Below are 26,450 nucleotides of genomic sequence, written 5' to 3'. Positions count from 1 at the left end.
AGCGTTATTTTAGGGAACAGTATTCCACATCAGGCCAATGATAGTATGTCGTTATAGCTCAGTGATAGTGTGCTGGTCTCTGGTATAGGAGGTTGCCAGTTCAAACACTGCCATGACAATTTTCCAATTCTTTGTTTTTTCACATGATTCACATATTTTTGAGCCTGATAAAAGTACACAATGAGAACCAAGTAATGTGACACAATTGTGTATTCCCTTCCCCCTCTTCACTCGTGCAGCCCATTGCAGAGAGGTGTTCCATTGAAACACCCCTCTGGTTACTTCCACATTACAGTAAAACGTGTCTTCCTACAACAAGTATGAAAGGTTTGATGCAACGTCTTTTTCTGATTCTCCTGTATCCGTTTGTCATCTTTGATAGACTTACATTACTCATAGACTTGTGTTACAAGCTTCATATCTGGAACAGCAGCCCAGGCTGAGGACAGGGGGCCTTCAGGCTGAGGCAACAGTGGGCCGGCACCAAAGCTACTTGGGACAAGAGTGAGGCCGGTGTGTGACAAAGGCTGTAAGACAGTGGTTTGGGTGTGAGACAGAGGCTAAAGCAGGTTTGGGTGACACTGAGCGTGGGCATTCGCAAGGGGGGAGGTCGCCAGGGGCAAGAGCGATCAGAAGGGCTCACAAAGAGCATAGCAATCGGGGGGCTCGCATGGGGCGACAGCGAGCAGGGGCGATTGCAAGGGGGGGGATGCCAGGGGCGAGGGCCGCACGACGCCGCTTGCGGCTTTAATTATTATTATTATACTATACGGCCATGGCACATTGTGAAGTAACCTGCTAATACAACTACTTATAACTATTACGATCACAATCACATCTACTACTTCTGTTAATAATGTAAATACAAATACAAAATACAAGCCCCCAGGACTGACTTTGGAGTTTTGATTATAGTACAAGTACGCTTTTTTTCATTCAGATTTGTGCCAAGGGTACTTTTTTATATTTACACTAAATCTAAGTACAGTATATTATATGCACAGTACATAGTTTTTCCAAATCTTCCCATGGGATGAGTAATAACTATAATCATTAACACTTAAAGTAGACACAATGCCTGCAAGGTCAGCGGATAAGATCAATGCAGTAAACAGCTTATAGGTCAGCGTACTTGTACGTGTTGCTGGAGTAAATAAAATTCTTATGAGAAAAATGGTTGCAGGGGAAGCTGTGTGATATCGCCAAGTTCATTATTGTATTGTGAAAAATGTCTCCTCCGTAGAAACAAATAAACTGCACCATTCGCCTCGCAGCTCTAAATATTTTTGGGCTTATTTATGGTTCTACTTTAAAACTCATTTCCTATTCGGGGTCCAGGGGAGTGCGCTCCACAATGCGGCGTGATGAAGTGCGAGGGTGCAGAGACCGGAGCAGCGCACGAGCCAGGTGTGTGTCGCTATAGAACAACACAGGCCTGGTAATAATGGTTTGGATCTGGGGAACAAGAGCCGGGGCTTTACAGACAGGGCGACAGAGAGTGTGAGAAAACGGACATGGAAAAGCTCAACGACGAAAGGCCACATGAGCGGAAATGGGACGCGAGAGTCAAAGTGCAGCCAAATGTGTGGAATGTGCAGCGACGGAGGCTGAGGAAGTGGTGGGGTTTGCCTTATGGCGCTTTGGCACAGATGGTAAAGTTAGGAGAGTAATTGTGAATGCATAAAAGTGCAATGGTGAATGCTTAAACATATGGGAAGCAATAAGCCACATTAAAAACAAAACAAACATAACGCATTAAGCAAAGGGCGCGCGGCAACATATGTAATTGTAAAAATCCCCTTAATCTCTGCGCTCTTACCCCCCGCCTTAACCGAGTGCATTTTTCCCAGTTCAGCTTTATCCAAATCTTAAAGTTACTTGACTGGAGCTTGCAGGCTATAGGCCAGTGTAACACCTCGTTTGAAAGCTACAAAACTGGTCTTTTTCCTCGCATTGTTGCTGTGTTGTCGTCACTTTTTGGACTTTTTTTTCTCATCACATTTTTCATTGCTTTTTTGCCTTGTTTTTGTCGCTCTTTTATTGCCCTTTTGCTTTGTCTCTTTGCTTTGAACTTCACCAGTCTTATGTTAACTGATAGGAGAAAAGGGGCGGGCATAATTCCTGGCGGCGCCTCAAGCGAACTTCCGGAATAAGGTGAATAGAGTTCAGCATTATGGGATTAGCAGCAATTATAAACTAATGGAGGTTTTTAAAGTTAAAATACTGTTATTGTTCACATTAAAACACTTGGGCACCACAGTGTCCATCCATCCATCCATCCATCCATCCATCCATCCATCCATCCATCCATCCATCCATCCATCCATCCATCCATCCACATTGCACCAGCCCCTTATGGCTCCTTCTGCAGTTGGTGGATCCACGGAAGGGCGGCCTCATTGTTCTGACCGGGCCTGTTGGTCTCTCATAAGGGGCTTCTGAACCGCTCTTTGTCTGACCCGTCACCTAGGATCTGTTTGCCATGAGAGACCCTACCAGGGGCACGAAGCCCCCGACAACAGAGCTCCCAGGATCATTCGGGTGCTCAAACCCCTCCACCACGTAAAGGTGGCGGTTCAAGGTGGTTCAGTATAAGATGTATTTACCAGCAGTAACTCAGCAGCTAACAGAGCTGTTCCACGGTTATTTTCTCCACTTTTTATACTGTTTCTAGCTAATGTTAATGGAAATGTATGCTAACAGCTGCAAAGATGGCGGATCTCCATGGTAACTGTGAAATTTCCCGAACTCTATTGTTGGGTTTTTGTCACTTTTTTGTCACCTTTTCATCGCTTTTTTGCATTTTGTCACATTTTTGTTGCTCTTTTGTCACTTGCTCTTTTGTGTTTTTTTACGCTTTTGTGGGGCGTTTTTTCATCCTCGTTTTCTCCTCGTTTTTGACACTTTTATCAAGAAGCTTTTAGATTTGGGTAAAGCCAAACTGGAGAAAATGTGGTCGGTTCAGGAGGATGTTCAGAGGTTCACAAACATGCCATGGAAATCTCATTCCACAGTGAAATCATGCAAGGTTAGGCTACAAAATATTGCTCTTCTTCTTGTCATGATGTTGCAAACTTAGCTTGTTTTTTATTGCTAATTGGGAGTCATTCATAACATTAGCATTTCCCCAGTGGGGCATGAGAGAGGGTTAACAATAGGGTTCAAATAGGGTTCACCCTGGACAGTGGCCACTCAGTCAGAAAGGTGACACAGAGGGAGATTGGGTTAATTTATGAGCTATTGTGACATGAATAGTTAATTAAGACATACTGCGGGAGGATATTTTACATGCATATTTATGAAGACGCTGGCTAATTTATTACTCGAACAAACCAAGCCAATTAATCAAACCTTGATTGGAATAACTAATCACTGTACTGCGCGATATGAAGCATAGTAACCAGGTAACATTTTAAGCTACAGTAGAGCAAACTCTTAATCGTCTTCCAAATAAACGTTTTTGAAATTAGCCAGAGAGCTGTGTGTGGTGCCCGATATTTATGTTTTCAATATGTGCAAAAAGCTGATAAATGAGGGTGACTGTGCAGTGAACCTGCTCCACTTGTCATGTTAATATAGAATAATGTTACGTATTAAGCCCCATTCTTTTCATGGACTGTGGACCGTGTGCAATAACTCTTCAGGCTGCGTGAGTCTGTGTACTTTGGTTTTTACAGCTCTTTCTCTTCCAGGTAACATTAAAAAAAAAACCTCCACAATAAAAGATAAAGAGATACACACCATATGTTTTTAGGAACGCATATGGTTTGAGTAAAAATGTTGCGCTGGCTGCACTAATGAAAGTAATCAAGCCAAAGAATGCAATCAATCATCCTCTTCTTAAGCAGTTCTTCATCATCAGGGAGAATCCCGCCAATGAAAAATGAATTCAACAAACTGACCAATGATGTCATCTTTCTGAAAATGCAGCTCACTGTTTCGATTCCAGTTTGAAATGCACGGACGATATCGCTAATAACGCTACCTGCTTTCCTAGTTACTTTACATAACGATTTTGAGAGTATAAGCCGGGCAGATGTGGCTGCAGTAACGTTTTAATATCATCAGGTGTCGATAGAGAATTAACATCTTAACCCCCACATTAATGGAGCGCATTTTCTCCAGTTCGGCTTTACCCAAATCTAAAAACTTCTCACAGCCTACAGTCCAGTGTAACGCCTCATTTAAAAAAAACTAAGAACTACACAACTGATCTAAGATTTTTCCTTGTGTTTCCATCTCCCCTTTTTTTTTATCTCGTTTTGGTTGCGTTCTTGTTACGTTTTTGCAGTCTTTTTGTTGCATTTTTCTAATTTCTTGTCACTTATTTGATGCTTTTTTTTGTCACGTTGTTGCTGTGTTTTTGTAACTCATTTACGTCTCATTTTCGTTGCTAGCAGGAAGCTTTTAGATTCGGGCCTGGATACCTGGATAATGACTGGAAAACATGTGCTTGTGTAGGCGGGAGTTAAGAGGTTAATCATAATTGAAAAAAGACACCCTCTTCTGCTGATTGATTTCAACTTAAAACACAATATCATTTTCAAGCTGCACTTTCCTGCACAGTACACGGTGCATTGGAAACAGCAATAACAAGGGACAATGCATTTGGCAGCATTTCCATATTATTGTCAAAGAAAATACTCCAGGTAATGTAAAGTCTTCATACACAGAAATGGTAAGGGAAAAAGCATATATCTTCTTTTCATGTTGTTGCACTTACTATGCTATTCCCATCCCATCACCAATAACTGGGCTGTAAAGTGCTCCCCCGTTTCATATGACTTTGATCAGAAATATCCCCTCCCTGCGCCAGAATTAGACAGTAATTTCATAATCTTCCAACAGTCGTGATCTCCTCATAGCAGAGAGAAGCTGCATTATTGCACAAAGAGGAAATCCACCGTAACTCAATGCAGAATCGATTGGCGAGTTGACCGCCCTTGGTAAATCGAATCAAGAGCCACACAGAGGCCTTTAACAGTATAAAGCGAGCACCCTGAGGTGGTCTTTAAGGCGCTGTTGTCTGTTCTGCTGCCTCTACACCTGTGTTTGTGAAGGGCCTAATTCAATAAGCAGGTCTGAGTAAAGAGGGATTTGATTTGGCGGCGTGCGGGTGGTCAGAGAGGGGAGGAGGTGGCGCAGGAGAGCTCGAGGGTTCAACAAGAATGGACAGGAGTAACTGAGCAGTGTAACGCAGCGTGGGTGAATAGCACAAGATGTGGGGCTATAAAGGTCATCCTGATCTTGGTGGTATTTGGCATCTTCAGTTGGTACTCAGGGTCATCTGAAATATTAGACTTTTCGTTTTAAAAAGAGACCATTCTATGTTTGATTTACGTAAAGCATTTAAGTTAGGTATGGTTTAGTAATGGATGTACACCCAGTTAAAGGGATATTTCAGATATTTCTTTTTTTTTTCCCTCCTTATATTTGAAGAGTTTAGTGTTGTTAGGCTAGTGCTAGTGCATGTCTATGGTAACTAGTAGCCTGCATTAAAATAGTCTGACCCAAGCACAGTGCACCTGAGGCAAATCACTTATAACACCAGACTACACATATAAATGTCTGTGTTGACTGAATAATTTTTCAAATATAACCATTTGACATTTAAAAGAACTTATATTTGAGCAGCATCAGCCTCCTGGTTGTAAGCTACGCAGCGGCGGAGTGATCTGCTCGGTTACCGGATCTACAGTAGTTTGTTGTACCTGCGGCCGGCATTACTACACGTGGAATTCACAAAGGAGCTTTCTACATATCAGATAAGGCAATGTTTGGAGGACTACCCGATGACTTTGAAGAGGTTTTTAATGCAGGCTACTAGTTACTATAATCATGCGCTAGCCTATCACTATCCTAGCACCACTAAACTCTTCAAATATAAGGACTGCATTCATTAAAAAAAAAAAAAATCTCCAGAAATCAACAACACTCTGGATAACTAGGAAATGAGGCCCTATGTCAAAAATCCTGAAATATCCCTTTAAGACATTAGTTATGTTAGTTAGATTAGTTAGATGTATGTCTCTTTTAGACAATATTATTTTAAGTATTGAATTCGGCACTTGGTGTGTTTAAAAAACCCTTATCTAGAGTCTCTTTACAACTCTGGCACCCAATAAGACAGCACACGCCACGCAGATGACATATTATTCCTATTCTTGCCATTGTTTTTGATAATTTCAATGGTTTGCACTACATTCCTATTATATTTACACTCCCCACTCGCATCGTTCCATTCCTAGCATCGAAACAAGTCGACATTGCCAAAGTCAGCCACCCACAGCCATGAACACAGTGTCATGTGGCAGCACTTGATAGGAGCTTAAGTGAAAGAACACAGGCTTGTTTAAACTGCAGCAGAGGCGGCGGACATCTTGAATCAATAAGTGTGCCCCGGGCCGACAGTGTGACAGGCTACTTAGAGGGCACAGATGTTAGACAGTGGTGCTAACACTTCCAGACACATACAAGGACTTCCACAGGCCATTAATATTGTATGGGACGTCCCCATCACAGGTGCAGGTAACCTTGGGAGGAGAGGATGCAAGTGGACAACGAACTGCAGTGTAAGATTTGATCAAAGACGTCTGGTCGATAAGTACAGACAGAGAAAACAGAGATGAGAGTGGCAAACAGACAAACAGCAGATGGAGCGTGACGGCAATCGGACACGTGTCAGGTTGTCATGGTGATGCAGGACTATGTACAAAGGGGGGGGGGGGGGGGGGGGGAGGAAGGTCATACCTGGTACCAGGACGGAGGAAGGAACAGGTGCTCCCTTTGGTCCAGCCGCAGTAAGGATCTCTGGAGGCTATACAGCTTCTGCACACAAACACACAAAATCATAGAGTATATTTCTGACAAGGATTTCTGTGCCAAAATAATAATAACAAAGCATCAGAAAACTTATATTATATTAACTTATGTTGTTTTACAACATTCAAAATACAAGCATTTATTTAATTGTGGGTGTTTTAATGGATGAAAATATATAACAAAAACACAACCAAGGCATGGGAGCGGGACACCACTAGTTCGTCTCCATGGAGATATCATTGCTTTGCTTTTACAAGCAGCCAGGCTTGTGGTTCAAACACATTAGGTTCTCTTCCAAATGCTTTATTTTGACAAGCCACTGCAAAAATAACATTGTGTCTAGCGGCAGCACTAGAAGGAGGATTGGTATTACTGTGTGGACAGTTTAAGAAAGATAGGATAAGATAAGACTTTGTTGTCACAATGGAGAAATTCACTATATATACTGTAACTTCGGATGTTCGGCTTTAATTAAAACATATATTAAAGATTAAGAGTAAATATGGCTGAAGTGGAAAACTTTTAAGCTTACGTTGCTGACATACTTCTCCATTCATATTGATTTGCTTGTAATAAATATAAAATATGCATGATGTTTATAAATGATTAAGCTGTTGAACCGTTGACCAAACAAATCCCACTCTTTGTGCTTTTAATTAAGATTTTTGAACACTGTGTGCAAGGGCTCATTATTCAGTATTATATTGGCAAGTGGAAGGATCAGTGACCCCCAATGTTGGCCCACGCACAAATCTAGGCAAAGGTGCAGTATTTAACAATCTCAGTGCCAAACAGTAATGATGTAATGAAGACTCAGCTTTATAAGCAAACGATACACTGAATGTAATGCACAATGATCTGGCTCTAGAAGCAGCTGTTGATCGATAATTCTCAGAGAAAAGCAAGTCTGTGAGCCTTTTCATAAATAAATGACGCTTAAGTTGAATGATTTGCATGGGCATGGGATCAGACAGGGTCAATGTGTGTCCAATCACACGCACAGGCCAATACTTCAAAACATAAATTCTTAATTATCATGTTATGAAAATGCAGGCGTCATGTGAACAGACTGTACATTCGAAATGATTACCGCACAGAACCACAAGTGGAAGAACTGGAAATAATATTTATAAAGGCTTACATTTGTATTGGGTTGACAAGTTCCTCAAAGCATAACACTGTATTCTTTATTGATTCCCTCTATCTTTGGTGTTGCATAACTATAGTAGCCACAGCTGCCCTGGAGGTAGACTGATGAAAGTGAAGAAGCTTATCTGCACCAACGGGCCCCACTCACACACATCTGTCTTAAGAACACAACAACAGAGCTTGATAACTATAGCTGCTGTTCCAATAACTACTAACTCCTATGTGCCTTGTGTAACTGCTTTCACCATTAGAATTACTGCAATCACTATCAGTTCACAAAGTTACAATCACCGAGGACAAATCAATTTCTACAACAATATACACTTGTGTGAGAAAATGTAGCCATTTCTAAAGTATCTGATTGCCTGCGGCCAATGCCTTCTGGATGGATAAAAGTAACAAAATGAAGGTGATATCAAGCATTTCACCTAAGGCTTTTGACTATACAACACTACAAGATATAAGGCTTTAAATAATAAACTTATCCGCTGGCATAAAGGCATTGGTTAAACGTACTTGTTAATGCACTGTGAATTACTCACTTGAATGGGCCAGCAGGATCAGTGCACACGCCTTGTACAGTTATCTGAGAATGTGCGGTAATGCTAAAAGGCGCAGAACTCAGTGGTGCACAAAGTGTGTATGTCCTTAAGCTTAATTAACATATTTGGGGAAATTACAATGTTTCAGCAATGGGAACACAATGACATCCCAAAATTGGTGCACATTAATACAATTACGTTCCCCCTAAAAAAATATGTTCACTCTGACTTTTTAGCCTTATATAAAACTAGTCTCTACATATAAAATAGTGTAAAATGGAATGGAAAAAACAAACAATCTAGGCTACATACAGTGCAATGTAGCAGGAGTTTACGTGTAATTTGCAATGCAATTTTAATTTAGTGAATGGTGGATTATCACATAATCCAAAATGATTACATTTAAGCTTTTATTTCAATTCACCCTAAACAGAGACATTTAGTAGATAGTTTGAAGAGAACCATCATTTCACTCCCATGTAATATTTGTTTCATTGCTGGTTCAGTTTTAACATTTGGACAGCATGAAGAAACCAATGACAGCGTTCAAGTTTACGTAATGGATAAAATCGTCCTTTCATTCTAGTTTGTTGATACATTGATAAAGATTCATAATTGCTTTATAATTTGGTGCTTTGTCGCACAGTTCCTGCCACCTTGATCAAGGCCACAGTCTCTGTAATGTTTTGTGTTGTTTTATTGTTGGAGAAGATTCTGTTTGGCCAAAGCTCAGCAGCTCTTGTCCCACGGCAGATGTTCACTCTGTCTTCCTAAAAGAGGCTAAGGCACCAGATGGCTGTGACTGGTCATCTCACTTATGATTATGCCCATAATGCAGTTGTAACTGCAGGCTCACCTCATGCAGCGGGAGTGGAGCTGGCAGCGCGCCACTGGAACCCGGACCACACAGGAGGGGAAGGCCAGCAGCAGAGTGTGGCTGGCTCTGTCCAGAGTGAGAGACAACAGCTGCCGGGCCGCAGGAGAGTCCTCCGCACACCTACACGGAGACAAGAAGTGTTGAACATCTTCAAGTATCCAAAATGCTATCTTATGTTTTATGTACAACCTTTTCTGTATAACCATTTGAGCTGCTCTAGATTGTTAGACACATGATCTGCTTTGCTTGTTTTTGTCTTAGACCACTTATGTTAAATACTACTGATCATTCCAGGAGCGTTTAAGTGATGCCGTGACTGGCCCTTTCCAATTAAATATTCACCCTCCTCCTAACACACTGACAAAAATGTTCACTTCTCGCTTATGGCATCTAATTGACTGCAATGCCATCGAGACAGACTGTTTTTCACATTACCTTGTTCTGTGTATTCTCAGGCCTTAATATCAGAACCAGTGAAATCACACTCTCACCCTGTACCACATGTGGTACAATACACACTAGTGTACTGATTGGAGAGGTTGGAGGGCTTGGCGTGCCATCAAAAAGGAGGACTGGGAGCTGAATCACTTCTAATTGGCACTCAGAGGCACAATAGTGCGGACCTGCCGCTCAGAGCAGATTTATGCCTTGTTATGCATACATGGACTTGAGGATCTGATGGTAATGACAGCACAGCAGGGCCACCATCGTTAAGAGGAGTCTGTCATTTCACTGAGGCCACAGTGAGTCTCCTCTATGGACAGTGCCACATGTGGAGCGGGAGAAACTGAAGAGGTACAAAAATAAGATTTCTTGTAATGTAGTAAGCAAAATAGAGCCTGACAGCAAAATGACTAACGGTATTTCAAAATCAAAAACATGAATACATTACTCCCAGTTCAATTTAAGATTAAGAATATTGTAAGTACTTCATGATTCAGTAAAACCAGTGCAACGTTACAGAAGACAAACATATATGACATATATGAAATAAATTAAAGTAAAGAGCCACCCAACAACTCCATCAGCTCCGTACAAAAAGTGTCCAAAATCCTATTAGCTATAGTTTCCAGATTAAAGCTCACAATTGTGTTTCACTTAGGGCCTGAGACAGTGCCAGCTTTATTTCTCTGCCATGTTTGATCAGTCAATGCCGAGATTCCCATCAGCGCTGACCTCTGGATGATTACCGCAGAGAGACGTACCCTGAGGTGTACCACTGGGCACCTCTGGGTCTCTCTGTGAGGTGAGGCCGTTATGTGGGGGTCGGACCAGCAGCACAAAAGGACCTCATGTGGCCCATCTCCTGATTAGCCCGGGCGCCCGCTGTGAGCTGGACTGTCTTTGACCACCTGGTGCGCACCCGGCACACAGCACATTACCCCTCTGACGCTGGCTCCGCTCCGGATGGCCATTCATCACACATCCCCTCAATTCACCCGGCATCACTATTGCTCATTCTGTCGAGGGGAATCGGCGAAATCACAAATTGGTGAGCTTGTTTCGCAGCTGCAGCTTCATTTTTGACAAATACCTGAGAGGGCAAGCGTTTCTGTTTGATTTCGACAGTGGATTGAGAAGTAATTTTAATGCTGTCATTGTGAAGCGCTGAATTTAAAGAAGATCAGGCTTTATGTGCTTAAGAACAAACCCAATCTACTCGTCCTGCCTCTAGTTTGATGAACTAAATGCTTGATTTTGATATATTTTTCCACAATAAAGACCATTAAAGCCGCCCTCACCCCATTGCGACTGCAGGGAGAACGGACCGCGAGGAGTACTTTAAGCTACAGCATCCCTTCTTGTGTAAAAGTAAAAAGTTTGGCATGAAAGGCACGTTCTCCTGTGAACTTCAATAAAGTCAATTTCGCCCACCTTGTTTTGTCAAATAAAGATGACATTTTGCTGTTGTTATAAAGGGTCAAATTTGGATTCAAAAACGAAGATGGCCCCATGTAAGGTGACACGGATGCTGAATTTACACCAGAGGAATTACAGCGCATCATACACACACGCAACTTTTTTCCATTTAAACCTATCATGATATTTACACTAGCACTGCATATGCTATTGTATATGTATGTATCGTATTGACGCGAGGCTGCACCTAAATTAGAATGGAGTTCTAATTTGGATGCGTATACGCGGCAAAGTACGGAATTTTAGACGGGAAAACGTAAAAGCAAACATCCAACAACCAGTCAATATAAGTTTTATGTTGATTTGTCGAAGTTCACAACACAGCCTTGTGTTTGTGATGGACGATGAAAAGTTGATGGAGAAGTTCATATTTTACGATGCCCAACACAAATTTTACAACGACAACGTGAAGAATATGCAGGCACGTTTAAATTGTGACTGTAAGTAAACATTAGCAATACAATACTAGTGCCCACCATTTATCGAATGCTTGTACTTCACATCATTTTTAAACTCATAGCTGTGATTCTGTATCGATTCATACAGACAAATGCTTTAAGTTTGATGTTTTGGCAGTTATAGCGTTTAATAAACTTATAACATAAACAAAAGTTTTCCAAGTGAGTTGGGAAGAGCAGAGACACAACCGAACACAAGCTGATGCCGTGTGTGTATAAATGAAAAGGTTTAGGTTTGCAATGTGGAATTTTCCTTTTTAGGACATTGTAGGCCTCTATCTTGGACCCAATTATCCAGGTCTTCTGCTGTTCTTTTGATGGAATATTACAAATAAAAAGTGAATTGAATGCTGTTTATGTATTGCTCCTACTGTTGGATGCCCTGAATTCTATGGTTTCACGAGTGAGAGGAACGAGTGGAACCTGCCAAGTTGAATTTGGCGCAGCATATTTCTGTTTTGCACTTTAAATGCAGCCGTAAAAAAAAAACAAATTATTGGTCTTCAGACGCGTCACTTAGCACAGCATATTAAAAAATATACAACTCCACAGTGAACATAATCTGGTATCGTCTTCCCTGTGTTCACTGGCATTGAACAAGCTACAGAGAAGTCGCTCAAAGCCCTAATTTGCGAGGGACACGTCGTGCCGTCTATTGCAATCTGCTCTCGAGATCTAGATCTGGAGGGTGACTCTGTCCGTCTCCATTAAAGGTCAGTCTTTCAGCCCACACTGCAATTTTGGACAGATTGAAGATAACGTGACTGTATCTTCATTTCATTTTACTCGTGTCTTTTTCTTGCTGCATAATGTGTCATCCTCATTAGGAGTTGTACAGATTATGCTGATAGTGGATATTAGGCTGTAATGCCGTTCTTCTTCAGCACTGGTGTCCTATTTGTATTCACTGCATGGGGCTCACATATTTGCAGCCCCTATACAATTATTATGTGCCTCTGCTGGAATCGGTTACACTTTCTGCATTATTCAAGGCACGTCATGTATCTAGGACAAGGCATCCTTTTTTTTTTGTGTGTCTATTTTTTCAGCTTTATCACACCACAGCCCTTCAGCGGGTGCACCTTAACCCTTCGCTGTCATCCCGGGTCATTACTCAAGCTTTCCTCATATTATTCTTTCAAAAGCACGCGGGCATGTTTACTTTCCCTTACTTCTCTGGGTTGAATCCTTCCAGCTCCTCCAAGAACACGCTGCTGCTGGTGACAGTGTTGTCCTGATTGGGCATAATGAGGAACTTAAGGATGGTCCCGCGGCTGGATCCCAGGAACAGGACAGTCCTGTTTCTGTGCGGGCCCGCCTCGGTGTCCACCACGATCTTATTCAGTTGATACCTAGAGAATAAAGCATAGACATAGCATCATTCAGAGCACCCATGAGTAAAGTACCTTACAGGGCTGATACTACACTGACTTTTGGGAGCTGTTCATCATTGTATTTCCTGTTCGGCTCAACCCAAATCTAAAAGCTTCTCAACTGGAGAGCAACAGCGTAATGCCTCATTTGAAAGCTAAGGCCTACACAATTTGTGATGCTTGTTTGTCTTTATGTATTATTGTTGATTTTCGGGCACGTTTTTGTCAATCTGTTATGGCTTCTATGTCGCGTTTTTTGTCACTTATTTGTGGCCTTTTCGTTGTTTTTCGGTGTTTTCGTCAGTCACTTTTATGCTGTATTACTGTTGCTTTTCTGGCACATTTTTGTTGCTCGTTTTTTCTTCTTTGTTGCGTTTTCTTCCTTGTTTTCGTTGCTATATTGACGCTTTTTTCCCCCTAATAAGCTTGGGGAAACTGTGCTCAGTTCAGGTTGGGGTTAAGACGTTATGGTATAAAAGCATTTCATCTTTCTGGTACACTTGTAAGCCTTTGTCTGTGCTTAATTATAACAGTTGGCACGTGATCACATGGATGGCCTGGGCTACTCAAGTCTAGTCCCCACACATGAACAAAACACCTAAAATGTGCATCAAAAATGAGCAGAAAACCAGTCGTAAATCCCAAGCTTGGAAGTATAAAGCCTTGAATATATCATGAAGTACATTATAAAAAACACTATTTGAAGAGCCAAAGACTCTCTTGAATTTAAACCACAACACACCAGTTCTCTTAAGTCACTGCTGGATGAAATGAAATCCATACAGATGAAACTGCTGTTCATCACATTTGCATAATAAACTAATTATGCCAGCAGTTGGGTCATTAATAATATCAGTCATATAAATGGTGTCGTCTTGGCAGAGCGCTCGCAAGGGCTCATCTACACACGGTATGTTTAATATTCCACATAGGTCTGGGGCTGTAATCCCTGGTGGCTGCTGGGTCCAGGGACTCCATATGGGACGCTCTGAAGAGAGAGAGACGCAGAGGCGGAGAAGTAGATATGTGGGATTTGATGTGCTACAGCAGCTGCCTCGTGCCTTACCGCCGACTTTTCCACTCGACCGGGCAAACTCAGCGAGGAGCCCACAGCTTTGCCACACACCTTTCTGTTGCCGTGTTTGTAGTGTTATGAAAGGGACGGCAGGCTTTAATCAAGCTGACAAAAGGGTGGGGACGATGTAACTCATAATCAAGACTAACTTCCGATGATATAAAGAGAATAGCTTTGATTTATGATAGATGGCAACCACTAAAGACACTTCTGGCATAAACATTCTGCGTTGAAGGGCGACACTGAAAAAGTCCAGAGTGCTCAGGAAGTTCTGGTTAAATAGTTTTTTGATGTTGAGGGAGCTCTTTGGTGCTTGAAACCAGAACTGGTTGAATAAGACTTTTCATTTACTTTTTTATAAGGCCTAAGGACCTTTTTAAAAATATGCCTATAGGCAAGGCAAGGCAACTTTATTTATACCGCGCATTTCGTACACAAGGCAACTCAATGCGCAATAAATGGTCCAAGTAATGTCTATTAGAATATGAAAATTATCTGGCTCTATTGGGGCTTAAAGCAGAACTAAGTAACTCATGTCCCTAGAGGCCATAAGTGCCACCGCAGGTGTCGTAGCATGTTGCGGTATTTTGCTCATTAATTGTCCGTGAGAGTAAATACTACGCTGACAGAAAACACAAAGGGAGAGAGGGATATTGTTCATTCATTTACACAATGGAGGTCACTCAAACTTGGCTGTGAATACTGTTTAAGCGGCGCTAGCCTGCAGTTAGCTTTGCCCGTTAGCTTGTTAGCTTCTTCTTCGTGATTCTATTAGTGTGTATTGCGCCTCCGACCCGTAGGCATCGAAGTTGTACTTGTATTACCCCCAGAGATCTACTTAGTTCTGCTTTAAGTATAACAGCTACCGACCCTATAGTTTATTCTTCTACAAACATGTTTTGACTCATTTTTTTTGTTTAGCAGTTCATGGTTGAAATGTCAAAGCTCCTGCTCCTTTCCTTGTAATCGCTAATCTGACATAAAAGACAAACACATTTCTGCATTGTATTGTTACATGTTTTCACTATGTTACACCATAAGAATAAACATTGGGAACTGCACTCATCTTATTCCCTTCAAATTCAAATGCCACCAGTCCTGTAGCCCACACTCGGCAAACTTGATCATGCAGTGTGTGTAGAGTCCCACCTGACCATGGTGCGCACTATCCAAGGCCTCCGTCCCAGCGACGGCACGGCCTCATCCATCAGTGGGTGTGTCTTGACAAAGTTAAGCATCTCATCAGGAAAGGAATTGGACGAATTGAACCTTGATCCCTGCACGGCACATCCACCGGGCCTGAGGGACGCACAGCACATTCGTTATCAGCGCTCATATCAGCAGAGGATAGACGGACAGGTCGGCGCTCCTCATATACGCTTATTCAGAGGCACTGATCCGTCTTTAAGCAGTCTAGACAGGTCGAGAGGCACCTTTGAACATATTGCTTCGGTTCAATGGCAGAACCATTCAGAATATGCCCATAATGGAGGTGTGCGTGTTATGTGAGGTTAGCCTATATTTAATGGAACTCAACTATAATATGCATATTTGAAATGTATCACGTACAAAATTATTGTGTGTTTTGACGACACAATCCCCTGCTTTGTAGGAAATATTCTTTTCAACTACAGTTTTTTAGGAATAATAATAATAATAAGAGCTTTATCTGTATAGCGCCTTTCACAGACATGGTCACAAAGCTAACAAAAGGTATTTCTATTATTTCAATGGTAAATAAAGAATATTTCATCATTTTAATTCAACAGAAGCTCTGTGTACACTTTGAGACTTCGGGAACCCATGGGGAATCACTGTCAACACAAGGTCTAATAAATCCATCACATCTGTATTCACCTGGGCTTGGGGATCAGCTCATCTGGAACAGGCGTCCAAATGGACTCAGGCGACTTCTGTTCCTTAAAGCGTCCCTCGAATACTTGCGCCAGCTGCTCCATGTCAAACGCACACACCGCCGATCCCGGGATACTGCAAAAACATGTGGACAATGGAGGGTCAACACGGACTCTTACAATTGATTTAACACTTTGAACTGCCCAGATGTACTGTCAGTCGGCGTGTCAAGGAGGCTGCAATCTCCGGGGACACAGAATGAAGCCGCAAAAGCAAAGATAAGGTAGAGCTTCAGAATAGGCTGTAATATGGGAAGGTTTGAACAAGTATAGAAAAAAAGGAAAAAAAAGAATTGTGAACCAGACAAAAGAGGCTGGCGCCAAACAAAGATGGCGAATTGGATTTTGTGCTATTCCGCGTTTGACATTCAATGGTTCAACACAAGGAAAATAGGAAAAGAAAAAAAGATCGACACAGTGGGAAGCGTGCACAGTTTAGATGCAGAAGACAGATAAGAGCTATGAAAGGAACTTGGCAGGAATTCTCTGGAAAAAAATACAATCTCGGAAATGACTCATAGGACGTTTCTTTTCCCTCACAAAAAAAAGGAGGCGTTTTACAGGAAAAATAAAGAAAGCATTTCCAGTTAGAAATCAGACTGTCCTCCAGGAAAATCGTCTCTTGATAAATTTCTGCAGCCTATCCCTACTATAAAAGTGCCATCTCTTTTACGTATAATCAGATTACTTCAGTCCGTCCTCAGGCCACACATATTTCAGTCAAATTTCTACTTTTTGGCTCTGTCCGCAACTGTCAAAGTTTTCTTTTCTTTTTTTTTTAATCATGTGACGTCTACAGTAGTTGCTAAAACAATTCATCTACAAATCCACTTGCTGTCCTATTCGGTATTACACCTTCTCAAACACTTCTCTCAGCGTCTCATTATCATTATCGGGTTATACTAATGAAATGGAAATGTCCAACACCTCCATCTTATATTCAGTCGCTACGGGATGTCCTGTATTTTTGTTTATTTTCCTTTTTTTTTTTATTTGGGGAAAGACTCGGTTCATAAAGTCTCTAGAACACAGAGTCCATTTACACAATTAACACCCTACAAGACCTTTACCCCTTGCTCCGGTTTTAAAAATATGCATGTTTTGTGATGAATGAACGTTTGCCTTTTTCCCGTTATGTGCTGGATGGATGAACTCAAATGCAGCCTTGACAAATTTAACATGTTAAAAATTTGACAAAATTTGACATGCATTTTATTGCTATACCGAATGAGGGAGAGAGTTTACAGTAACATTGTTCATCTCTCTTGGAAAGGTAGCATCACATAATGTACAACACAGTATAGAGGCACGTAAAAAGATGACACAAAGTTTATGTTTTGATTAATTGATTGAAGATAAAGCCCTGAATAAATGGGTGTTTTCAGTGAAGTATCACAAAGCCTCAATCCAGATGGTCATATTTCTTATTTATTGTATCATCATCTCTTGAAGCCATTTTTTTCAGTCTCACAATGAAAAGAGAAATGGCTTTCACAAGAAAAACCAAACAAACATTTTCTGTTCTAAACTCAGCGGGATCAAATTTGACCTGCTGAACCCGAGGAGGACGAAAACATCTGCTGTCTGTCTAGTGTCCAGATTCTTTACACACTCGAGCCAATACAAATAAACACACTCGCTGCTTTACAGTGTTTTTGCTATGTCTCCTCTAAACGGCGAGTTACATTTTTGTGTAGCATCGAGACAAATGAAGCAATGTCGAGCCAGGATAAGAAGTGCGTTGGTTTTCCCAGATCCCTTCTTCTCCCTCTGCACCGGATGTCGTCTCATTGTGACTAATGTAGTGCGTGGTGTGAGAGTCTGTGACTAGGATTTAGTACCTCAGCGATACACAAAACATGAGAGCCTTAGTCACTCGCAACCTACTGCTCATGAATAGAGCAACGCAAGCTGTTTAATAATGTAAGGTGGAGATTAAATTGGAAAGATTTGGGAAAGAACCAAAGAAAATAGACTTAAAGGAACAGGCCAACTTTTTTTCCACACTTTTTTTCCACGCTTAGAAAATCGACATGTTTCATTTTCTGTAACTATATTTGGATTGTGTAACTACTCACATAGCCATATTTAAATAGGGAAAGCGTGGAAGAGCTTGGTCGCTTCTAACTTCATCCCCATTTGGCCCCATAGATACAGACAGCATCTTGTCATAGAAGGGGGCGTGGCCTCGCCGAGGGGGAAAATAGAATCTTTTGGGAAACACCATTTTCCACTCTTTTTAGCCATTTTCTGGTGGAATATGAACTGATTTATCACATAGAAATAAAGTTAAGTGTAAATCGGGTCCATATGGATATTTTCTCACAGCAGATTGTTCTGTAGAAGTGAAAAACGGCAGTCTTAGCAAGCAGTAGGTAGCGCTAGCATTAGCACGAGGCTAGCATGTAGCATCATGTTAGCATTCTTATTTTTTTAAAAATGTATTTATGGGCTGTTGAACCACTTTGCTCCTCTCCATGTCTTTGTATTTTTATTTAGTAGAAAACTCTATTCTTAATTCAGCATTTCTTAAAGTAGTTTTTGAATAATTAGAGAAAATTGTTTTCCCCCTTAACTGTTTTCAAACATGACCATATATGGCCGATTCCAGAGATGCCGTCTGAGTCAGAGGAGAGGAGGAGGGGCTAAATGCTAACAACGTCTTTGGTCTTTGTGTGTGACTGAGTGCCCGCGTAAAGACCAAACAGGAACACATCAACTCGTCTAAGCTCAGGTAAGAACATCTCAGTATGGAAGAACGGTGGCCTGTTCCTTTAAAAGTTGTTTCATACATTTGAATTCTATTTTATTTCTTATTTTCTCTTATTGTTTGCTGCATTGTGATGGACTGTGGGTGAAGCAGGACTTGAAGCTTCTAGCGCGACTGGGAGCATGCTCCTCGTACGTGTGACAGCTGTGAGGATGCTGTTACTTGTCATTCACACAGGGATGTGCCTGGTGGGGGCAGTCTGCCGAGGGGCCACCCCTTGGACCGTGCTCTGCCTCCTCCCGGGATGGAGCACACAGATGTTAGCGGTGACAACGTGCGCCAGCTCAGCACTCACGCCAACTTCGCCTTTGTCTTTCTGCCTCCTTCAAGTGAACCGCGGCAGCTCCAAGCCGTCTCATTATGGATCACTGCCTTTCCCATTGGAAGCAAAATTCACCAAATGTGCTTCAGAAGAAATACTTACAAATGTGTGTAAGTTCTTTGTGTGTTTGCTTCTGCATACACACTGGGTGCATGGAGGTTTACTTATCTCGCCTTGAAAGCCTGGATAAATGCAGATGCAGATTGAATCAAGTAGATGGGTATCATGAACTGTCAAAGTCCACACCCCGAGAAGGCAGTTTGGATGATGCTGAAATGAAAGAAATGGGAGCACCAAACTGTCACAGATGGATTACACTGTGCCAGCCTGCAACTGTAGCTTTGTTCTCCCCACCTGCAGTTGTGTTTACTTTCGATGCCGCCCTCCTCCTGAACTCTTGCCGTTCGCCTTCCTCTCTGGCTCGGCTCTGAGTGACAGACCCACCGCACATCGAGTGGCGCTTAATATAGAGCAATGCACAGACTAGAGCCTCTCCCTGTGTTAGACAGTCACACTGACAGCAGTAACAGGACGACTTGGAGGAGAGGAGACGGGCGACAGCTATACGGCAGCGAGTATTGTTGCTCTACTGAAATGACAACGTATCAATATAGTACAAAAGAGCAGCAGTGGCGCGTCCAGATTGCCTTGTAGATCCAGGAGTTTTCAACAGATTTTGAACCAGTCTGACATGAAAGGCCATATTTTTCTTGTGGAATGAACAAGAAAAAAAAAATATATATATATATATATATATATATAATTATGACTGTAAACAGCAAGTCGGTGAGAGGTCAAAGCTATAAATCACCTCATTAAAAAGTAATTAAGTTCTTTGAAAACAATTACAATGTTGTACTACAGGAGTAAATTGGAACCAGTTCTGCATCTGCTGCCCAATTTATCAGCGAGATTTTTTTAAATGAAACATTAGCTCACGGTGCACACGCTTGTTTTGTTAGTATAGCATAAAGTAAAGGTTAAACTACACAGGGATGACCTTTCCATTTGTGTTCTCCTCCTATTTGCAGCTCACGAAGTGCGAACAACTCTTAAAACTACAGTACATCTTTGTGATACACGACCATAGTGTCAGCTGCATCCACTTCCAGGGCTCTGCTCATGGTACCTCTGGTGTATCTTGACCCAGTGCAGGCCCGGAGGGGGACTAACTCACATCTGTGCACCCGCCGTGTGTCCCACTTCTCCTGCCTCCACTTCCCCGCCTGCTCCTTGTGCTCTCTTTTTTTTTTTTTCCTTCGGACCCCTGTCTTGTGTTATATTCCCCCAATGGGATGTCCCGCTGTCTGACCCCATCACATGGGACTCTTAGGGGTCCAAAGCAAACATGGCCTCCCAGTCCGAGGATGCACGAGATTAGATTAACTGGGATATTTTGCTTGCATTCCAGAGCTGCAACATTAATCCTAATGATCTATGAGTTCTCCAGCAGTGATGGACACGTTCAGCTGACCAAACAATAACAAGCTTTGTTTACGGTGCTGGCAAGAGGCATACGTCTTCCCGTCGACATCCTGATGTTATCAAAGCTAAACAAGCTTTTTATAATGCCCTCTTTCACCAAGTGGGTTTGGGTTCAGCCAGAATGTGCGAGAAAATTCCGCTAACACTATATTATTGCTTGTTGTGTAGTCGATTCAAGATTGTTCAAGATCGTCTATTGTTTATTTAAATATCCAAGGCTCTGGGGTTGCTTTTCTGCCAAGACTTCCTGGCAAACCTCTGGCATTTGCAGCTAGCGACGACTTTTCTGACTTTGAAAGGAGCATGTTTTCATTTTCCTGACAGCAAACCCTGGTAGGGTACAACCATTCTCCTTTTCAATATTTATTAGGAGTTTGTGGGAGGAAATATCCACTGAATTCCAAAAGAATGGGTATTTTTAAATGCTTTCTTTTTCTGTTTGATGACTCCAGCCTCCTCTGAATACCTTTAACTTCCTGTCGTGTTGAGACCCCTTTTAAGCGTCTCCCCATTCTCCTAAAGCTATTGATCATCTGAAGTTTGGCTACAGAGGGTGCACTCAAAACTCTTCCTTTCCCCCTTTTCTCTTTTATTTAGAAAAGATTGGGCTTCTGAGGTGGAGGCACAAAGGGATTGGCATCCAGGGGAGATTTCACACCGCGAGTTTGGAGACAGAAGAATCCACAATAAGTGTGCTGTAATACGGCTGTAAGAACCGGCGCTGGCCCCCTGATGTGTGGAAGGCTATAGGAGAGACTCCGGGAGGCCGTGATAAAACGCTAACTCACACATACATGTAAAGGACAGGGCGGAAGTGAGCAGCGATTCCTGCGCGGCTATAGCTTTCACTTCCTGCTGCTCCAGCGCTGTGCAATACCAGCAGAAGCAATTTGTCTGGCGAGCGTTTAGCACCGCAGCAGCGCGGCCGCGGGGGACCCATGAGTGTCCAAGCAGCTCACCTCTCACATTCATTCTCTTTCGGGCTCATTTTTGCTCCATGACACGTCGGCTAATCCATCCATCTAAAGCCGCCTTGTATCTAAGTCTCGGTCAGCAGTCGCTTTCAAAAAGGGGCCAGTGGCGGTTTGCTCAGGCAGGCAGGAAAGGCTGGAAGGCAGGGCTGTGCGTGTGTGTGGATTCAGCTGGTTCTCCTCCAAATAAATGCTCTTATCTGGGAGCTATTGAAAGTGTGTTAGTGTATTGAGCGTTTGTCTGCGAGCCGGGACTGTGGGAAGCGTCCGTGTGTCTCCCCAGGCCATGTGTCCTCTTCCGGGCACAGCACAGAAAACAAAAAAAGATAAGACACGCAGGGTTTTAGATCTCTGCGAGGGACGCACGTGTTGTCCATTACTGGCCTCCAGTCGCGCTCACTCTCTCTTGTCTTCGTCCGATCCCTCTGAAGCGCTATAAGTTCTCTCTCCCATAATTATTCCTGTGAAGCGTTTTAATTTTTGTGGCGGTGTGAGTCTCTTCTTCAATAGCAGATAAAGAAGCTGTATCATATGAGCTTACAGTTGTGTGGCGGTCACTATGCGTCTATGAAATCCAGGATCAGGTACAGCATGATGACTGTTCTTTATATACAGTATAATCTAGCATTGACTGTAGGTAGTTTCAAAGAATCCAAAGTCGGGAGAGTTTGTTTGAATGAAATATTGAAGTTGATTTTTGAAGAGTTACTCGGGGGAATAAACGCTGATTTGACTTTTTAACTAATTCCCAGGCACAATAGCAGTCGACGCACAAGCACAAGAAATGCAGTGGGAGTACAAAGCTTCTGCAGGTGGATGTTTCACCGTATACTGTAATCAAACAATCAGGCGCTCTTAAAATAGTCAGTGGAGAGTGAGGATGACGCATATCTGAACAAGGCTTTCAGCGGCACAAACAGGTTCATGGAATTGCCCTTTAAACACAATGTAATATTTGGTTACGTTTTATATTTGAATCGAGTGTATTGTAAAAAAAAAAAAAAAGAAATCATTGGTTTTAGAGAATACACCAACAAGATAATTTTCTCCAGTTGGTGAGAATAAGCTGTGTTGTGAAAATGTGCAGGAGGTTCAGTGAAATTGTAAAGTGCTGCAACAAAATACACAAAGGTATCAATCATTCATTCAGTCATTCATTCTTTATCAAGGACACAGAGTCCTGGTCCAGCTGGGTACCGGTACATTTTTTTCAATGCCGGTGCTTGATATCGATACTTGGTTTTCGATACCGATACCTGAACGATACTTTTTTCGATACCTATGCTAAATTATTTGTCATTTAGAGCCATGAAACAGATGAATAATGTTAATTTATTCAATTTCCTTCCATTTAATTTCTTTTACATTGTTTTCATTTGTTTGAGGTTTGTTTTCCCCCCCAATTTTTCAAATTTTTCAATTTTTTTTTCAACATTATTTCTCTTTTTTAAAAATGTTTATTCCCTACATTTCCCCCAAAGTTTAGCCTAATTTTTTCATTTGTTCTTCCCAATTTTTTTCCATTTTTTTCCAGTGTCTTTCACTTTTTTTATTTGGATGACCAACAGCATCAAAGCTTGAATATAAAGATACTTACATTTCTTTTTGGTACCTGCTTTCCATACTTTTTTCGATACCAGTAGTACCTTAACCTTCTTTTTCTAAACCTTCTTGAGAATATGAAACAAGTTGTGCACACGACTGTATTGTTCTTTTGGTAATCCATCCATTTTTCTCCAGTTATTCCCATTAGAAGTGATTGATTCCCGAGCCAGCAACTGCGGCTCTTTGCTGATTACAGTGTTGCATAGTAATCAGTTATATTTATTTTATTTTTGTGCTGTATGTTTGGGAAATATCTGTTTGTTTTTGGTCAAATCACCAAACACTCACCAAATGCTACTTCATTTGGATGAGCACTTTTTACATCAACATGATTAAATACTTGGCCTCGTCTGCCCACCTCTGATCACATTGTACCACCTTTTTGGTCTTTGCTCAATGCGGAGAACATTGAAAGTATCTAACTGTACTTAAGCTGTTGTTGTATCAGGAAAGAACCAATTAGAAATCGCAGAACACCCCTCATTGATTTGAACTGAAAGTCTAACAAAAGGGCATTTGGCAACACACAGCCTTTTACAACCCTTTGCTTTGTGTCTGCAATTCCATTCAGCAGCAGTGACAAAACCTAAATAATCTCTGGAGCCTAAAAATAAGTCTCCGTAAGCAGATTAGTCTAACTGTATCAGCAAATGAAAAGGGGAATTAGAAAATGTGTTTATTTGCACTGGGGAGGGATAAGCCCGTATCTTCCCGTTTATTTGCCGCAGTTGGAAAGTTTAAACGCTATCTGTCAAAATGATGTTGTTTGAGCTGTGACATAAATGTTCTGATATGCCTCGTCGTATTGTGTCGCCTGTCACTTACTGCGTCTTGATGCGCTGTGTGCTTTTGCCACGCATCGCCATAATCCTTCGTTTACCCGGCTGACTCTGATCTCATCTCCTCGCTTCTTCTTCTTCCTTTACCTTCTTTTTCCCTTTAATCTAGCCTTTCTACAAATCACCCTTGTGTCCTGAGTGAAAGCCATCCACATGTCTTCAATTACTCCCTCACCCCAACAGTTGTGACCCCTTTCACATCCTGCAGCCTCTCTCATTTTCTCCAGAGCTTCGCCAAATAGGAAGCACTTGCACTCTCCACTGACTTCGTGGCACTGGACAAACTTGGTGGTCCACTGAATTTTCAAAGTGACAGGCGCGTCTGGAGATGCAGACAGGTCCACTTCACGTCTATAAATTGAATGCATTTCAAATGTGTAACAAGTGCTGGTGTGATTAAATCTCCCCTTTCAAGGAGGCGGAAGATCGACAAGTATCTACTTTATCTTTCACGGATAGGACTCCCACACAGAGAACTAAAGCCTTGTGTCTGACAAAGACATTTAGTATTGATCTTGAAGGGCTTTACTGTTTATATATACAGTACAAAGTGAAATGCTTGCTTCATGCAATCACAGGTTTAGTTGAAAAAAAAAAAAACTTTATTACAAGTGCAGAACTAGAATCAACCCTTTATAGGGCACTCACTAAAATACTTTGAGATAAATAAGTTCAACAATAAGAGTGTTATTGGGGGACATAACACAAGTTTATTTCTGTTTTTTTTCTTTTTTCTTTAAATCCTTATCATGCAGAAAATCAATGTGAGCGGAGTTATCATATTTAGTTAATTGCCCTTAAGTGGTCAAAAAAATACAAAAGGTGTATATAAAATATACACATAAAAAACATGTTTCAGCATTAGAACTTTACAACTTTTGTGATATTGATGTTTCAATGATCACACCTGAAACCAGTGAACCATGATCAAATATGGTGCCTGCCTTTTTCATGCTGTAATTTCACTTATTTCTTTTATTTCTACGTCTTCCCAAATCAACACATCATCACTTAGTACAATTATTCACTAATAAAAGTTTCATCAACTTACCATGGTTAGTTTTCAAGTTATGTAAAGAAATGTACCATGAATTTAGCCCGACTTGTGTCTTTTTCAGACTTCAGAGAAAACAGGAAGTGAAAGCGCAACCGGTCTCTGATTGGTCAAATACCTCAGTAGTGGGATCTGTGATGTAGAGTGATCTCTTCTGATTGGCTGAGTGAGGACAACATGCTCCTTCACCTTACTGATGTGCAGCAGGGAGGCCATATTACCAAAAGTAGTCACTTGCCCTATAAAGGGTTCAAAATGCTGATCTATAATGATGTAACACACATAAAGTGATGCATGAACCTAAAGCCTTATTCCTGTGCCATGGCATGAGAATAAACTCATTTGCTCTGATGTCAGACACAGCAGCAGTCTCTCGCTCTCTGTATCTGTTTACCTGTTTGGCGGCGTGGAGAAGACCCCCAGGATGATGTCCCGCCCGTGCATCCTGATGACAGGGCTGGTGGAGTGCAGCAGGTTGAAGTAGAAGTGGGAGTCGCCTGGGACAGAGCAGTTGAGACGCGCTTTGAGGAACGACGTCCATTGCTTTTCCAGGACACGCTGAGAGCCCCCCAGGTCGCGCTTACACACTCTGGCCACACGGGACACCACCACCTGCCGAGAGCTTTCGGTTAGAGCTAAAGCTGGCACAGACAATTTACAGAAGGGTCGACTGGTTGTCACATTGCACAACCATCTGGACCAAAAAGAGTTTTAAGTATACAGCCTAGTGGGTAATGAAATGTATGAGGCTGGTCCTTTAGTAAACCGATTACGACATTACAACTTGGAGTGGGAAACATTTCATGGCACGTATTTAATATTCTTTCACTCCGTGCTGATCGCCAGAGTCATTTGCATGCAATTTGTGATGCATCCGCCCTACTTGGACAAAGCATTGTTTTAAAATTGTAAATTCAGGATCAAAATATTCATGAAAATGTCAGCACTGCTTAAAATAACTTTTCTGAATGCCCTCACGCTATGCGACTATCTATTTACCTCATTTTGTGTAAACATGCCAAGCCCAGACCTTGCACTAAGCATTTCTCACTGAATTGCTTATTTATTAGAGTGATAATTATTTCATAAGGCCACATCCCCAGATCTGGAGAGAGAGAGAGAGAGAGTGAGAGAGAGAGAGAGTACAGAGTGTACAGAGCGAAAAGCAAATACTCTTCTGGGGTTAATGCAGTAGTCAGTTGTTTACTCAAACATGATTTGTTGGATTTGATATTCAGACAAATTAACACAGGGATAAAAGGTCAACACTGTGTC

At 41.8% G+C, this 26,450-nt stretch overlaps 1 protein-coding gene across 1 annotated transcript in view; it reads right to left on the bottom strand.

Moving 5' to 3' along the window:
• sema6bb (sema domain, transmembrane domain (TM), and cytoplasmic domain, (semaphorin) 6Bb) overlaps positions 1-26,450 on the bottom strand; it is a 178,629-nt gene that overhangs the window by 38,102 nt on the left and 114,077 nt on the right. The window contains exons 11-16 of the mRNA XM_079574459.1: positions 25,570-25,787; positions 16,074-16,205; positions 15,366-15,515; positions 12,941-13,120; positions 9,370-9,510; positions 6,751-6,828 (exon numbers count right to left, since the gene is read on the bottom strand). Of these exons, the coding sequence (XP_079430585.1) occupies positions 6,751-6,828; positions 9,370-9,510; positions 12,941-13,120; positions 15,366-15,515; positions 16,074-16,205; positions 25,570-25,787 (899 nt within the window). The remainder of the gene's footprint in view (positions 1-6,750; positions 6,829-9,369; positions 9,511-12,940; positions 13,121-15,365; positions 15,516-16,073; positions 16,206-25,569; positions 25,788-26,450) is intronic.

This window comes from Gobius niger (assembly GCF_951799975.1).
Source record: "Gobius niger genome assembly, chromosome: 17".
Classification (NCBI taxonomy): Eukaryota; Metazoa; Chordata; class Actinopteri; order Gobiiformes; family Gobiidae; genus Gobius; species Gobius niger.
This window is presented reverse-complemented; position numbering and strand designations above follow the sequence as displayed.